The sequence below is a fragment of the Triturus cristatus genome, chromosome 8, assembly GCF_964204655.1.
Source record: "Triturus cristatus chromosome 8, aTriCri1.1, whole genome shotgun sequence".
NCBI classification, from domain to species: Eukaryota; Metazoa; Chordata; class Amphibia; order Caudata; family Salamandridae; genus Triturus; species Triturus cristatus.
In genome coordinates, this window is record NC_140591.1 from 20526651 (window position 1) to 20544659 (window position 18009).

An 18009-nucleotide genomic window follows, 5' to 3' on the forward strand; every position below is an offset into this window, starting at 1 on the left:
TGTTCACAGGCTGGGGCGTTTGAGATACATTGCTGAATCCACTGAAACTGTCTGGACATATGTGATTATACGGCTGTGTGGGTCTTGGTGCACGGGTGCAGTTTCTCAGCTGACTAACATTACAGGGGTTATAGATGACTAGACACAAATATGACGACACAATCTAAGCCATTGAATTTACTAACGTGGAATGTCAGAGGGCTCAATAATCCCCAAAAAGTTAGACAGATCTTTGCATACCTAGACAGACATGGGATAGATGTTGCCCTGCTGCAGGAAACGCACATTGCACCCACAACTAAATCACAATTGGGGCGTCGGTGGGCGGAGGCCACGCACGGTTCCTCGTACTCCTCATACGCTAGGGGGGTTATCATATTGGTGAAGAAGGGGGTACAGTTTACTATCGATACCACGTTCACGGATGACAATGGAAGATCAGTCCTCATCACGGGAATGGTGCGGGGACAGCGACTTGCCATACTAAATACGTACGGTCCAAATGTGGACGACCCCGATTTTTACCACAAGATTTGGCGCACGATTAGTGGGCTGCCAGACATGCCGGTACTTTGGGGAGGAGATTTCAACCTTGCGCTAAACGACACACTGGACAGATCAGGTACCGCGCAAGAGCCACATAGAAAGGCAGTGAGCAAAGTGAGAGAAATCATGATAGACAGGCGGATGTTGGATATCTGGCGTACCCGGAACCCATCCTGCACGGAAGCAACGCATGTTTCAGCTGCACATGGCAGTTGGTCACGCATTGACTATTGGCTGGGATCTGAGGAGCTAGTACATTGGGTGGACACCGTCGAACACCTCCCCAGAACACTATCGGACCACAGTCCGGTGTTGCTGACACTAGTGATACCGCACTATGCACCGCCGCCATATAGCTGGAGGTTTAATGCCAGGGCACTGTTAGATCCGAGGTATAAGGAGGCTTTGACTCAGGCTATTGAGGAATATTTTGATATTAATGCCCCCACCACGGAGGATCAGGGCCTATTGTGGGAGGCGTTTAAGGCGACTGTTCGGGACGTTTGCATCGGTACGACTGCTGGCATCCTTAAGGATATCCGAAGGCAGCTTACTATACGTGAGGGTAAACTAAGGGACCTAGAACATGAATATGAACGTACGCGCGACTTGAGACTTCTGGGTGAAATTTGAACTGTCCTCACGGAATATCAAACTTATGCAGATGATGAACTAAAATATCTTGGCAGGCGACAAGAGGCGTGGCGCTATGGTGAAAGTGGCAGACCGAGTAAAAGTCTGGCAGCGAAAATATGTTCAGGCCGGCGGCCACAGATAGTCAGGGCGGTAAGAGATGGCAAGGGCGAACTGCGATCTGACATGCCTAGCATCATGGCGGAATTCATGAAGACCTATGAAGCTCTCTATGCCTCACAGTCTACGGCAACGCCGGAAGAGATAATGGAATATCTGGCGGATGTCGCGATTGCGTGGCTATCGGATGCACAGAGAGAATACCTGTCCGCACCTATAACTGAGGAGGAGGTGACTGAGGTCATTAAATCTCTCCCTAACGGAAAAGCGCCTGGCCCGGATGGATTCACCTGTGAGTTCTATAAGACATTCGTGGACCAATTGGTACCACATTTGGTGGATATGTACGGTGAGGCCCATGAACGACAGCGGCTACCGCCGTCATTACGAGAAGCCATGATCATGACCCTATTAAAACTGGACAAAGACCCGGAATGCTGTGACTCATATCGGCCATTATCCTTAATAAACGTTGATAATAAAATACTAGCTAAGCTTCTGGCCATGAGGTTACAGCCACTAATGACCAAACTGGTGTTGCCGGACCAATCGGGGTTTATCCCATCTAGGTCCACAGTTCATAACACCAGGACGCTATTCGCGCTGTCGCACTATTCGACTCCCACTACCAAGGCGGCCGCGGTGCTACTTGATGCAGCAAAGGCCTTCGATTCCATTGAATGGCCCTATTTGCAAACGATACTGCAACGCATGGGATTCCCACAGATTTTCCTGCAGGTGATACAATTACTGTACACGGCACCCACTGCCTGTATTAGGGTCAACAATTACATCTCTGACCCAATACGCATAGCACGGGGGACGAGGCAGGGATGCCCGTTACCGCCTCTGCTGTTTGCGTTAGCATTGGAACCCTTAGCCTGTAAAATCAGGCAAAAACATCACTATTCGGCGCTGCAGTTCCCACAAAGACCACTGCACATATCATTGTATGCTGACGACATGTTACTCTATGTACGCGACCCTGAGCTTAACTTGAACCCTTTGCTAAGGGAGTATATCCGATTCGGACAGCATTCGGGCCTAAAAATAAACTGGTCTAAGTCCTTGATCGTGCCGCTCACGGACACCATGAGCCCTTGCACTTTGGACTACCCCTTGGAGTGGCAATCAGACCTGGTTCGATACTTAGGTATCTGGTATCATCGGGATCCGGAAGTTGTAGTTCGCACGAACTACGGAAGGACAATTGGGACACTAGAGGACAAGGTAGAGCGATGGATTCAGTTGCCTTTGTCCTTGGCGGACCGTCTAGCTGTGGTGAAGATGGTCATCCTGCCGAAGTTATTGTATTTATTTAACAAAATTCCGATTCAGCCCCCACTAGAGGTGTTCCGTAGGATTTCCACCCTAGCTCTCCGACTAATATGGGCGGGTAAAATGCGAAGTGGGTCGCACACCGCTCGACATACTAGCAAATAGCCCCATAGGATTCTGGAGAATGTAGTGACAGCGGCGGGTACACCTATGCCACGAGTAAAAAGTTTAAAATGCCATCCCTGGACACGTGTTTCGAGGTAATTGCCTCTCGTCAGCAGGGAGCAGGTACGTATGCGGGGTGCTGTAGACTGACAAAAATTATCAGGTATAGTACCTCTCACGGTGCGCGGGTGCGGGATCCGGGCTCGTCAACCCATAGCTCAGGGAGCTTTAAATACAAAATGCGAAGTGGGTCACACACCGCTCGTCATACTAGCAAATAGCCCCATAGGATTCTGGAGAATGTAGTGACAGCGGCGGGTACACCTATGCCACGAGTAAAAAGTTTAAAATGCCATCCCTGGACACGTGTTTCGAGGTAATTGCCTCTCGTCAGCAGGGAGCAGGTATGTATGCGGGGTGCTGTAGACTGCCAAAAATTATCAGGTATAGTACCTCTCACGGCGCGCGGGTGCGGGATCCGGGCTCGTCAACCCATAGCTCAGGGAGCTTTAAATACAAAATGCGAAGTGGGTCGCACACCGCTCGTCATACTAGCAAATAGCCCCATAGGATTCTGGAGAATGTAGTGACAGCGGCGGGTACACCTATGCCACGAGTAAAAAGTTTAAAATGCCATCCCTGGACACGTGTTTCGAGGAAATTGCCTCTCGTCAGCAGGGAGCAGGTACGTATGCGGGGTGCTGTAGACTGCCAAAAATTATCAGGTATAGTACCGCTCACGGCGCGCGGGTGCGGGATCCGGGCTCGTCAACCCATAGCTCAGGGAGCTTTAAATACAAAATGCGAAGTGGGTCGCACACCGCTCGTCATACTAGCAAATAGCCCCATAGGATTCTGGAGAATGTAGTGACAGCGGCGGGTACACCTATGCCACGAGTAAAAAGTTTAAAATGCCATCCCTGGACACGTGTTTCGAGGTAATTGCCTCTCGTCAGCAGGGAGCAGGTACGTATGCGGGGTGCTGTAGACTGCCAAAAATTATCAGGTATAGTACCTCTCACGGCGCGCGGGTGCGGGATCCGGGCTCGTCAACCCATAGCTCAGGGAGCTTTAAATACAAAATGCGAAGTGGGTCGCACACCGCTCGTCATACTAGCAAATAGCCCCATAGGATTCTGGAGAATGTAGTGACAGCGGCGGGTACACCTATGCCACGAGTAAAAAGTTTAAAATGCCATCCCTGGACACGTGTTTCGAGGTAATTGCCTCTCGTCAGCAGGGAGCAGGTACGTATGCGGGGTGCTGTAGACTACCAAAAATTATCAGGTATAGTACCTCTCACGGCGCGCGGGTGCGGGATCCGGGCTCGCCAACCCATAGCTCAGGGAGCTTTAAATACAAAATGGGCGGGTAGACGGGCAAGGATCAGAATGCGTGCTCTCACACTGCCATACGCCAGGGGGGGGGTTTAAGGTCCCTGACTTCTTCCTTTATTACTTGTGTGCGCAGGCTCAGCATGCTCATGTTTGGTATCACCTGATTCCATATTTGACGCATGCAGCGATAGAAGAGGGAGATGCGCACCCAATTCCCCTGGAGGCTATTCTAACCCACCAGAGACCCCCACTGCACAATCGCGATATCAATACTGTAGACACAACCAACAAAGCTTGGAAGATTATGGGCAGGAAGGCGGGTAAATTGCCACTGTATGCACCGGCACTGCCGATACACTATCACCCGGAGCTATCGGTGACCCAGGAGGAGGTGGGAATGGGACTGCTTCGGCAGGTGGGATTTGTCGCAATGGGTGATCTTTACCAAGATGGGGCTTTCAGACCACTTGCAGAACTGACATTTATAAGTAATCAAACGCTGCTATTCCAATTCACATATCACCGACTACAGGGAGCGCTGAGGGCGTTATACCCGACACACCCTGCGGAGCCACCGGTGATGGCTACACTGCAACTACTGATAACAAATGCCACGGCCGCGCGCCTGGTTTCGAGACTATATACCTCACTACAAGAGGACATAGCGGGCAATACATATAATGCAATGGGTAATTGGAGCAGTGACTTGGAAGAGCCACTGACGGAGGAGGAATGGACTACAGCTTGCTCCCTCACTAGTATGCTGACACCTAATGGGGGCCTGCGTATGATTCATTACAAATATCTTCACCGCACATATTACACCCCAGAAAAACTTCATAAATATGGTCTGCGTGCAGACTCTAGATGTTGTCGCTGTGGGATGGAAGGCGCAGATTTCGCACATTTGGCATGGTATAGCAGCGAGGTGGCTGGGTACTGGGTGGAGGTGACACAGATGGTGGGGAAAATGGTGGGTGCGGCAATTGCATGTGACATTAAAACGTGTCTGCTGGGGCTGCTCCCTGGGATAAGGGCGACCAAGCGAAAATTCTGTGTGGTGGCGTTGCTATTGGCCAAGAGGAGGGTATCGCTGTGCTGGGGCGGTAGAAGGGCACCCCGGATTCGGCAATGGATACAGGACCTGACGTATTGTAAAGAAACGTTACAAACCTATGAGGAGGAGCTGCCGATGGGATCTCGGCCCAGAGACTACTGGCACTACTTGGTGCAGTACTTACAAGCTTACCCGATTGACTAAATATAACTGTACGCTTGAACTGTACTTACTGAGATCCACAGCCACAAGACTGTATTGTTCATAATGGATGAAGAATGTTGTTGCGCCACAGTCTGTAAGTTGACAATATGTTGGCATTGTATGTCGGTTTATTGGTATTAATATGTCAATATAAAAAAAAAAAAAAAGGTCCACAAAGGCGGCATAGATGGACCCTCCGCCCAACAGCACCACCTTCCAGTAAATCAGAGTAAATCTGAAAACCTGGTCGATGGTGCTAGTGCCTGATCTGAAGCCAGCCTGTAATGGGGAGAGAATGTTCTCCATCTCCATCCACCCTTGAACTCTAGCAAGGACCATTCTAGCAACAATTTTCTGCAAAGAGTCGATAAGGCTAATAGGGCGATAATTCCCCGGGACCGAACGGTCCCCCTTTTTAAAAATGGGAAGAATTTCCGCCCCTTTCCAAGACTCTGGTATCCTAGCCCCCCTCGCAATGGCATTTGTAATCTGAGTTATGTAGGGAATCCAGAGTTGGGGATCTGTTTTAAAAAGGTCTGCCGGGATGCAGTCCATCCCGGGAGCTTTCCCTGCTTGGACCAAACGTAGGGCTGACTCCGTATCAGCATTCGTAAACACTAATGAATTACCAGGGGAGGTGGGCGGAGATATCCTGTTCCCTGGGACATTATGAGATTCTAGATCAGAATCCTTAAACTGGGTTGAAAAAAAATCCACCCATGCTTCCAAAGGGACATAATTTATTGGGGTTTGAGAATCGGGGTTCCTACCCCATTTCACTACTTCCCAGAACTTAACCTGATTTGAGGATAAACAAGCCTCATAGAGGTTGGTCCAATGGTTCTCATCCCACTCCCTCTTTGCCTCCCACTGGGCCTTCTTGTACATTTCGCGAGCTAATTTAATATCACAAGTAACCCTAGATTTAATAGCTTTTATTAACCCATCATGTGCTTCCCTACATTTTTTATTATACCAATTTTTGCGGCAACCTATAGCTTTCGCTTTTCCTTGCTTTATAGGAAGAGTTAAGAGGGCCTTAAGCTTAGTAAAGCACTGTTCGTGAAGGTTACAAATCTGATTTGATGCCTCCAGGTTGGGGGATAAATTCGATATGGCAGTAGATGTAACTTCCAGCGAAATGCCATCTAACAGGGCAGGGTCCGCCACAACCCTACACCATTTAAGCCTCCTATCATTGGTCAAAATGGCCTCTGCAGTAATACACTGGGCTACAGGGGACCTTTCGGGGCCACCTGGAAGCTTAAGCCTTAGAAACAATGGATTATGGTCGCTCTCCGGACAAACCACGACTTCCATGTCCTCCAAGAGGGACCAATACTCCATTTTAACCAAGATATAATCAATTCGACTTTTGCTAACCCCATTATCAAAAGTCGGGAGGCCAGCCTTATCCGAGGGGGTACGACCATTTGCTGCTCTCAAGCCCCACTCCAGGCACAATCCTGACCAGTGCAATGCTGCCTCTGAACCCTTTTTGATATTATTCAGAGACGACGACGGGATGTTCCACACTGCATCCTCATCAGATCCCAGACTCGCATCCTCGCATAATAAGGGTTCAAAGGTGCAGTTTAGATCCCCGGCTATAAGAATTATTTTGTCTCTCCCAAGCAGTTCAAGGTACGAGTCCAACTCCTCTATGATTTGCGGTGAACGCCCACCTGATCGTCCTCGGGCATAAACATTAATAACAATAATGGCCTGATGGTTCTCCCTACATAACCTAATCCCCAAAATATCCGGGTTATTCACTAAAATTTCTGTCGGGCTATAACTGATAGATTGCCTGACTCAGATTACCAGGCCCCCTGACGCTCGGCCTCTTGTACCCTGTATGGCTGGTTTATAAAAATTTAGAAAGCATGCCCTAAATATTGGATCAGGGGCCCAACTCTCTTGAGAAGCCAAAATATCAAAGGTATCGATAAAATCTGCCCAGTCCTCTGAACCAATCCGCCCCTTCGGCCCAGCAATATTCCATGAGGCCATTTTAAGTACCGTATCCTGGCTAGCAGGAACTACTAGATTCAGGGCACTCGGCTCTACTCCTATCATCCCACCATCGGAGGAATAGGAGCCACCCATCATGTTGCCATCTACATCACTCGCAATAGCCATCCCCAGCCCCTTCTCGGAGGGTCCACCCTCCTGGCTAGTTGGACAAACCATACTGTATACACCAACTACCCCCTTTACATGATTGCTAGGGTGACTCCCTCCACCAGATACGGGATTAAGTCAATCGATGCCCTCCAAACCAGATAAGGGTTCGAAACGATTACACAGTTGAGGGAAAAAAGGAGAAAATAGAACCCCGTCTACTGGTAATCTCCCGGCAGCTCTTTGAGATATTAAAGGGTTATTGTGGGGCACACCATGTCTTTTGGGGTAAAAATAGCTAAGGCCCAGTGACTGCACGTCTCCCAATCTCCCAAACCTAGCTTCCCTGCGTATGAAATCCACCACCCATGGATCCTTGAAGTTTATGATAACACAATCCCCCTCCAGGTCCTTCGGACAATGACCCACCCAGTTTACTCTTCTCACACTCAGGATCTTTGTGGCAGAGGAGGGTGGAAGGGGTCTATTTTTGTTTAACCAATAAACAACTTTATTTTTGAGATCCCCGTGGGACTCCGGTAGACTCCCCAAAACTGGAGCTACACCTGTTAGAATGATAGTGTAGGGGGTAGCTTCTAGGGGTAAGTCAGTACTGAGGGGAGCCAGCTTGGTAACATTCTGCGGGTGGGTGGAAGAATTTTTTATAACACTCCCCGATGCACCAATACTTGGTTTAGACTGTGTAGTTGGTTTATGACCGCCCCTCACAGAATCCTGAGCCAAAGTAACATCGGTAGACTTAGAGGTACTTGGCTGGGGCAAAGGTGTGGGTTTAGAACTGGCCTTCATTTGATTCGTAGCCTGGGCAGTGGTAACCGGTTTGGGCATAGTTTCATTATTTAAACTCCCACCCCTAAGGGCCGTGGAACCTGCATTGTTAATGGCAGACCGGGTATTAGTTGGTATGGCAGAGACTAAATGGGGCCGTTTAACAGTAACAACAGGTCCCTGTGGTTTAAGAATACTAGAGGGAGTGGAAGTAGACGATGCAACCTGAGCATTTACTAACTTATTTAACATTCCAGAGTTAGTATTAACAACATTCTCAAGTGCATCTAATTTAGAATTCATCAGTCTAGTTCTTTCTAGTAGGGGAAGCATAAGGGTTTTTAATAATACTTCCATTTTACCCAAAAGGCCATCGACATTACTATTGCTTCCAAAGCAGAAATCTAAGATCCTGGGTAAATCATGGGAGGGCGGCAGTGAAGTATTAATGGCCGATGTAGACTGGGGACCAGTGATGATTTCGGGGATAACAGATGGCTGTGATGTACTATTTGTTTTAGGAATTTTTGGAACTCCACCCCTCTGGCGGCCCTTGCTTCTCTTCCTCTTATGGGGCAAATTCCTCAGAGATTCCCAATTGGAGGATGAGTCCAATAGCGGTGGGCTCACCAATAACACACTTCCCCCACCCCTATCATCAGCAGAGTCTCTAGCATTTAAATCACTATTGAAGGAATTTAATGACAAGCCCTCAACCTCAGGGTGAACATTCACCGAAACTGTGACCAAGGGAGCATTAGATCTCATAGGAGATATTTGGGGGCTAGCCGCTGAGGCAATAGGGCCTAAGGAAGAGCGTTTCCCTGTAATAAGATCGATAGAAAGTCGTTTCTCAGCAAAGGCTATCTCCTTCTCTAGAATTCCTGTTGCTTTTATTAAAAATGCATCCAAGGGACCAGTTACCGCCCCACTCGAAGTCTGCAGTTGAACATTTCGCTCCTTCCCTGAACGTAGAGGCATGATTCTAACCGACTGGGAGAAGAAAAAAGGAAAAAAAGAAAAAAAAAAAAAAGTTTAACTATATTGAATTTAAGACCAACAAAGATCCACCAAACCTCCCTTATATAAAGTAAACAACAAAGAAAAACAGACCAAGGGAGGTGGCCCAACCCAACCTCGCCCGACCACGGACGGCCACAGACGGTCCCGCGCAGCGGGGAGGATGGCCTGTTAAAGTAGGGGGAGGTAATGGCTGGAGTGCGGGTCAAGCAGGGAGAGTGGCCCAGGTGTTTCGTGACGGGCTAGCAGGGACTCCTGGGAGATGGAGTCCCTGGTCACAACGCTCGCAGCCCTGCTGCAACAACCGCACACCCCACAGCAGTCTCCAGTGGCCCAACCCCTCCTCCGTCCAAACTCCACAGAGGCAGCCGCTAAGCGAGATGTGGGGCTTTCAGGGACAGCACACAGGCAGCAGCGGAGAACAAATCCACAGAGACCCAGCAGGTAGGCAGCAATAGAGTCCTTAAGTTACAAGTGAGCAATCATCAGTAATAGCACAAATACACATTTGGGACCTAGGGGCGTACCAAACCATATACCAAAAAAGTAGTATAAGAATAGACACAAGGCCTAGAGCCTGTAGAATCGCTGGGACCCCAAGGAACCACCCAAGGTAGTGACACAGGGGACCCACAGGGACTGTATCCAGTGTGAGAACACAACCGCGGGTTCCCGTTACCTTCTATGGGCAATGTCGCGGTTGGAAATTTAAAGATTAGGGACACTTAGAATCAAGTCAGGACCAAACCCTTTTGGACTTAAGAAGTTCTAGGGCTAGCACCCACGGGAGTACCGGAGTACTCGAGTTACCTCACCCAGGGAAGCAGGGTGCATAGGTGTGTTTTGGTGTCGGGTCGCGTCATTGATTGCAATGGAAGCCTGCAAAGAACTGCTGCTGCCGTGAAGAGATCCAAGCCTGGATCTAGGAAGGAAGGAACCAGAAAGAAGAGGGGACAGAGTCTGGCTCAATAGCCAGTGACCGAGGGCAGGATGGACCAATGCCCACAGATGTCGGGTGCTTCAGGTGAGTTGATGGGTGTCTTGACTCTTCAGCCGCGAGGTCCAGGAGGCGTCGACGAAGTCCACGAGCTGGATTCGAGCTGTCCGACAAAGTCTGTCGAGTGCTGCGTTGTCAGCGACCAGAATGGACCCAACAAGCCTTGGCAACGGCAAGTCACTGGAATTTAGAGAAAGAACTGCGGTGCAGACCAGCAAGGCCTGAGGGACTCACCCAGCGAGGGTAAGTCAGGGCACGTCGGGAGCAACCAGGAAAGCCCAATTAGAAGAGGAGTTGCCTTCGTGGGGACCTGCTATCCAACGGGCTAGTGATCGCGAAGGAGCCTCGAGCGGTCGCACTTGAAACTGGCCCACGGGTCACTCGTGGAGTGGAGGCCAGCAATCTTCGGTGCAGGAGGTGCTCAAGGCTGGGGCTACTGGGAGCCCAAAGCATAACTTCGAGGAAGACCAGGAAGATAGTGCTGCTGCAAAAGATCACGGTGTCCAGGGATCACGGTTCCATGTCACCCACGATAGCCACGCGCCTCAGCTTTGCTGTGGACTCAGGATAGCCTTGGAGAAGTCTGGAAATCCACCTCTAGGGATGCAGAGACTTCGGCGTCCGGCGGGAGCTTCAGAATTGCAGACCGGTCAGTTGCTTCTTTTGTGCCTGCCAAGCAGGGGAGTCAGTCCTTGACCCCAAGATAGATTTCTTCAGTCTTCCAGTCAGGATAGAAAGTCGAAGGTCCAGGATATATGTTGCAGAGTTTCGTCCAGGGTAATCTAAAGTCACAAGGACTGGGTTCCCATACTTATACTAAGTTTGAGGGTTGGACATACTCTAGGGACCCACCTATGGAAGGATTTGGAAAGAGGGGTGGTTACACCCATTTCCTTTGTCCAGTTTCACGCTAGAGCAGGGGCAGGAAGCCCCTGCAACCGGTTTGATCTGGACTATGCACAGGGACACCAAGTGTGTCCCCAGTGCAGGACTTCAAAGCACCAGAGAGTGCTCCCGCCCAGCCCCAATACACATCTGCCTGTCTGGGGAGGTGGTTAAACCTCCCTTCCACAGGAAACCTACTGTCCAGGCCTCCCATACCGGAGTTTCGGTCAGCAGCAGGAGGCCAGACCCGTGTCTGTGGCAGAGGCATCCATTTTGTGATGCCAGGGCTCAGGAAAGTCCTACCGGGTTAGACCAGTGTGAACATGTCTCACCCTCTAGAAGGGTGGAATGCTACCCCCGCCGCCAAAACTGGCGGGGGGGGGGGGGTAGTATTCCAAAGCGTTTGACACCAAACACGACATGTTTTGATGCAGCCATTCCAAAGTTAGCATTTACCGCGAGGTTATAATGCACTTAAGAGTATATGGTATGACTGTATCACAGAACAGCCATAAGGAAGTATTTCTGAACGCTGCAGAGGGGCTCAGCTCAGGCTTGGGCACCCTCTCACACAAAACCAAGCACTCTGCCTTCAGGATTGTCAAGGCCGGCATAGGAGTGACTTATAGGTATATATGTGTCTGTATATATAGGTGGATATAGGTAGCCTATACCACTGTAAGGGGTGCAAGCACACACTTACCCAGGCTGCAGTAGCAGACCTGTGGTGCCATTTTGGAGTGCTTCCCAGGGGTGGCATAATACATGCTTCAGCCCCTGGTAGGCCTCTGAGGTACCTATGCCCTATTTACATAGTATACCATATACTAGAAGCTTATAAGGCTCTCCGGAATCCAATTAGATATGTACCTAATGTACATGCAAACCATTTTAGAGAGGAAGCAGCTAGGCTGTGGTCCTGATTAGCAGGGCCACAGCCAGACTAAGATCGAAAAGCAGTGAAACACCAGCAAAAAGTGGGGGTACCCATGTGAAGCAGATCCTACTCTCCTACACAACCCCCCCCCCCCCAACCACAGGGACATTAAACTATCCTTGACCAGTTGAGTCTTCATGTTTTAAGTGGAAATACCTAGAGAGTCCATCTGCATTGGCAAGGTTACTCCCAGGTCTATGTTCCACTGTAAAGTCCATCCCCTGTAGGGAAATGGACCACCTAAGCAGTTTGGGGTTTTCACCATTCATTTGTTTTAGCCATAAGAGGGGCTTATGGTCTGTCTGAACAATGAAGTGAGTACCCAACAAGTATGGCCTCAACTTCTTCAGAGCCCAAACCACAGCAAAGGCCTCCCGCTCAATGGCTGACCAACGTTTTTCTCTAGGGGTCAGCCTTCTGCTTATGAAAGGTACTGGCTGATCCTGACCTTCATCATTCAATTGTGACAGTACAGCCCCTACCCCCAATTCAGATGCATCTGTTTGGACAATGAACTTCTTGGAGTAGTCAGGACTCTGCAAAATGGGAGCAGTGCACATGGCCTGCTTCAGGTCATCAAATGCCTTTTGACAGCTAGCTGTCCACTGAACCTTTTTGGGCATCTTTTTAGAAGTTAAGTTATTCAAGGGTGTCACTATTGATCCATACCATTTGACAAATCTCCTATAGTACCCAGTCAGGCCTAAGAAGGCTCTCACCTGAGTCTGGGTAGTTGAAGCAACCATTATGGTCTGGATTTTGATCTGCAATGGTTGAACCTGGCCTCCACCTACAAGGTGGCCCAGGTACACAACCTGACTCCGCCCTATCTGGTACTTAGTAGCCTTGATAGTGAGGCCTGCTTTTTGCAAGGCCTCCAAAACATTCCTCAGGTGGACCAGGTGATCCTCCCAGGTGGAGCTAAAGACATCAATATCATCTAGATATGCTGCACTAAAGACTTCCAGACCTGTGAGAACTGTATTCACCAACCTTTGGAAAGTGGCAGGTGCATTCTTCAAACCAAAGGGCATTACCACAAATTGATAGTGCCCACTAAGGGTAGAAAATGCTGTCTTTGGCTTTGCATCATAGTCTGATCTGCCAGTAGCCAGCTGTTAGGTCAAATGTGCTTAGAAACTTGGCTAAGGCCAAAGTATCTATTAGCTCATCTGCCCTGGGAATGGGATGGGCATCAGTCCTAGTGACTGCATTGAGACCCCTGTACTCTACACAAAAACTCATCTCTCTTTTCACACCACTGGTGTGAGGCTTAGGTACCAGGACTACTGGACTAGCCCAAGGGCTAACTGAGGGTTCAATCAAACCCAGATCCAACATATTTTGGAATGCTGTCCTTATACAGTCCCTGACATGGACAGGTTGCCTGTAGATCTTATTCTTCACAGGTAGACTGTCCCCAGTGTCCACTTCATGAGTGCACCAGGTGGTCTGACTTGGAGCCAGAGAAAACATATGTCTAAACTGGCTGAGAAGGTTTCTGCAGTCGGTTTGCTGTTGGACAGTGAGGCTGCCTGCCAAGGCTACGCCACCAACTGACCCATCATCCGGGTTCTGAGAAAGCAGGTCAGGGAGTGGGTCACTCTCTTCCTGCTGACCTTCATCAGTAGCCATGACCAAGCCCATGTTGGCCCTGTCAATATATGGTTTCAGTCTGTTGACATGAAGTACCCTATGGGGATTCCCTAGGGGTTCCAAGGTCTACCAGGTAGGTAACCTCCCCTTTCTGTTCAACAATAGTGTGGGGTCCACTCCACTTGTCCTGGAGAGCTGCGTGGGCCACAGGCTCCAACACCCACACTTTCTGTCCTGGCTAGTAAACAGTCAGTACAGCCTTTTGGTCATGCCAGGCTTTTTGCAGTTCCTGGCTAACCTCAAGGTTTTTGTTTGCCTTTTTCATTGGCTAGTGCCAATAGGAAGCCCCTAAACTTCAGAGGTATAACCAACCTCCTGGATGCACCAGGCTTGGGGTCTCTACTCTCTGAGTATAGGAGTCCATCATCCCAATAAACTTTATGGGTGCCACTAGCATTCCCAGCAGCCTCATCAGCAGCTTGCTGTCTGAGGAGTTCAAGAGAGGGGCAGGTTTTCTGCTCCTGGCTCAGATCTGAACTGGAAGGGCCCCCTGTCCCCAAGAACTCAACCTGATCAGGTTCAAGCTCCTCTGGGACAGTTCCTTCTTCAGGTTCAAGATCATCTCCCTGAGGAGACTGATCAGCATTCTGAGTCAGGTAGGAAGGCTCTGCCTTAACCCTACTGCTCCTCCTCTTGTGAAGCTCCTGGTCCGTTATTCCAGAATCTAGGGCCTGTCCAGTTTTAGACATTTTAGCCTGTGACCTGGTCACAGCAAAGACATGTGCAGGGATCCCTAACTTTTCTGCATGTGTCCTGAGCTCCACTTCAGCCCAAGATGAAGTCTCTAGATCATTACCAAGCAAGCACTGTACTGGTAGGTCTGCACATACCACAACCTTCTTAAGGGCAGTTACCCCTCCCCAGGAGAAGTTAACAACTGCCAGAGAATGGTCTGTTCTGACATTGCTAGCATTGGTCACTTGGTACATTTCACCAAGTATAATCTGGTCAGGATCCACAAGATCTTTTGTCACCGTGGTGACACTTGCTCCTGTGTCACTGAATGTCCAAGCTTCTACTCCATTTATCAAAGGCTGCTGTCTGTATTTTCCCAGGTTACTGGGACTCACAAAGGGGGACATATCCATTCCCCCATCACAGACAAGCACAGCCTGAGTTGGAACTCTGACTAGGCCAGAGTCCATCTCAGAACCCAGGGTCAACCCTACTGCACCCTTATTCTGTGTACTCCCACCAACAATTGTAACTGCACTAGGGGGAGCAGGTGCCTTAGGGGCATTGGTGGGGGCTGGAGTATTTTCTTTGGCCTTGGTGCAGTCACTGGTCCAGTGAGTCTTCTGCTTACAGATTTTGCACCAAGGTTTCTTTTGGCCTTTACCCTTACTTGACTGTGGCTCCCCATTAGAAGAAGATTTTTGGGGCCCTTGAGAAGACTTCTGGTCTTTACCCTTGTACACACCCTTGTCAGAGTTCTTAGACTCCTGCTTCTTTGGGTCACCACCTTGGTGCTGTACCTTCTGCCTCACCCTGGTTCTGACCCATTTGTCTGCCTTCTTTCCCAATTCTTGGGGAGAGGTCAGATCAGAGTCTACCAGGTACTGGTGCAACAGCTGATTTTGACAGTTATTAAGAATAAGCTCATTCATCATCAGATTGTACAATCCTATGAAGTCACACACTTTACTGCCCAGTAACCAACCTTCCAGAGCCTTAGCAGCACAGTCAACAAAGTCAACCCAGTCTTGATTTTGTGCTTTTTGGGTATCTCTGAGCTTTAACCTGTATTGTTCAGTGGTTAGGCCAAACCCATCTATTAGTGCACTTTTCAAGACCTTGTAATCATCAGCATCCTCTTCTCTTACAGTGAGGAGCTTGTCTCTACCTTGGTCTGCAAAGGCGAGCCATAAGATTGCTGCCCACTGACCTTGAGGGACCTTCTGTACTTTTCAGGCCCTCTCCAAGGCAGTTATCCATTTGTGTATGTCATCCCCACTCTGGTAGGGAGGGACAATCTTACTTAGGTTTCTATGGTCATAAGCCCTCTCCCTATCTCTATGAAAATTGCTGCCACCAAGGGAGTCTAGTCCCTCCTTTTTACTAGCTCTGTAGAGCTCTAGGGCTTCCCTACCTAAGGCCATCTGCTGCTTTCTGAGGTTTAACTTGTCTTGCTCATACTTCAGCAGTCTCTCCTCTCCTGGGAGGTTTCCCTCCCTCTGTGAGAAGAGACAGAGGTCCCGATAGATGAGGTAGACTGGACAGATCCCCTTGAGAGAGATCTATCCCTTCTAGCCCTGTTTTCAGGTCTACCTGAAGGAATAAAGGAAGGAGCATTATTGTCATCCTCTTCATCCTCATCCAGGAGATCTGTGTTCACCAGAGTCTGGTCATTGTCACCAGTCTGGTCAGCATTAGAGGTAGGGTCAGGGGAATTGCTACCCCTAGGCCCACCTTCACCTGCTGCCCCACCCACACTGTCTATCCCATCAGGCCCACTAGGCCCTGTGATATAATCCAGTGTAGTGACTGGATGGCGGATAATTTTGCGGAACGTTCCAATGATTTCCTCTTGGAAGCTGTTGCAATTTATTGTGCCTACACCTTGATGGATTGACTTTTTGCCCTCTTCCTTTCATGGTGCATCCATTGATGTTAAATTTTTTTCCCGTTTGTGAGGTTTTTTCCCTATAACATGATTTTCATTTTTCTTTTTTCTTCGAACTTTTTCACTTACCTTATATGGACTTCCAGTTCATGCCCTTGGTTCCGTTCTATCAGACTTGAACTCTGCGTTCTTGAAAGTGCGCCCCTAGTGGTTAGTGGTCCAATCATGGGGGGGTGTAGTGATGATACCTATCTCCCTATGTACAATGCTAAGTTGGCATCACCGCGTTAGATGTTAGAAAGCCATCCTTGCCGCTTTTGCTGCTTTTGCACGCAACACTGTTGTCACATGTTATTAATTGAGAAATGCTTACTCGACTTTGCTTCACATGAGAACTGTCTGTTGTTTTAACATCCTTAACAGTGAGCAGCGACCTTGGTCTGTACATTGTGTAACGAACCAGTCTGGGTCACTAGACGGTGCATGTTTTTGTGTTCAGGTTGATCGTACCACTATTTAGCCATAACATGCATGCCGCTGCAGATACCTGAAAGACGAGTGCTTTTTAATATTGCAGTGCAGCATGTTTTAGAGTCAGTCGGCAGAAGAGTGTTCCCAGGAGAGAGCCTAGCTGATCCTGTGATGTGATTCCACTAAGCTGATCTTTACGGTATGGGGTTCCCCATTCAAGCCTGGAGACCTTCTATTAGTCTAATAATAATACTATTAGTTTACTAGCGAAAGGAGGGTGGCTGATTTCCACTGTCATTTTATTATGATTGCTCCTTTCATTTTCTATGGTATTGTAACAATGCTGATGGTTCTGATCTTAACCATTTGTCTGCTTATGTTAGCCAAAGTACTGCATCTTAGGACACGAGGTTTATAAAATAAATTCTTTAAACTTTAACCGTGTCTCTGTTTATTCTGTTGTGGACTGATATGAGAATAATAACGAAAAGGTATTTCTGATTCCCACAATTCCTGAGAATATTCTAAGTGGCTTGTTCTGGGTTGTCTATACATTGGGAACGCCAAGCTAGATCTCGGATAACGAATGGGACACTAAGCTAGTCGGATAAGGGGTTCTGGGTTCTGAGGGGAGTTTTTGGTACACCACAATTCTCTGAGGTCCTGGGTTCCTGCGCATAGTTCTGTGCATAAGCAGAATCCCTGCAACACCAGCTTAAGTATTTTTCTGAGATGCTGGGTGGATGGGCTTTGACTGTCTTCAGCTTCCTAATGGTACATAAGGCCCTAAGCTGAGCAAAGGAGAGATCCTCATATTTATAGGGAAGGAGCTCACTGGTTCCTGGTAGGGACCCACTGGTTGCTGGCTGGTTAGACATTACTAATGTGGTGTGGTGTATTGCACTACCTACACTAGTGTGGCCTGCTAAACTCTCTTGAGTTGTAGAAAGGGTGTGCTACCCCTTGACACACAACTCTAAGTTCAGTAGAACTTACTGTAGTTAAACTTGATATTATATGTACCTCAGGTACCTTTAGTGGCTTTCAGTTGATCAATTCAATTGAGATTATCTGGTAAAACAATAGCAAGCTGGAATCCCACCCGCTGCACACCAATGTGAGAAGTTGGCCTGATATATGCTGTCCACTAGTTCTAGTGGGCACCTTGTATCAGTCCAAACAACCCCTTATGGTGATTGGTTAAATACAACCTTTATTGAAAGCTAT

At 48.7% G+C, this 18009-nt stretch overlaps 1 protein-coding gene across 1 annotated transcript in view; it reads left to right on the forward strand.

Annotated features, from left to right (window-relative positions):
• Positions 1-1377: 1377 nt before the first annotated feature.
• Positions 1378-18009, forward strand: part of PDE9A (phosphodiesterase 9A) — a 427071-nt gene continuing 410439 nt past the window's right edge. Inside the window, exon 1 of the mRNA XM_085623687.1 lies at positions 1378-2071. Within this exon, the coding sequence (XP_085479813.1) occupies positions 1378-2071 (694 nt within the window). The remainder of the gene's footprint in view (positions 2072-18009) is intronic.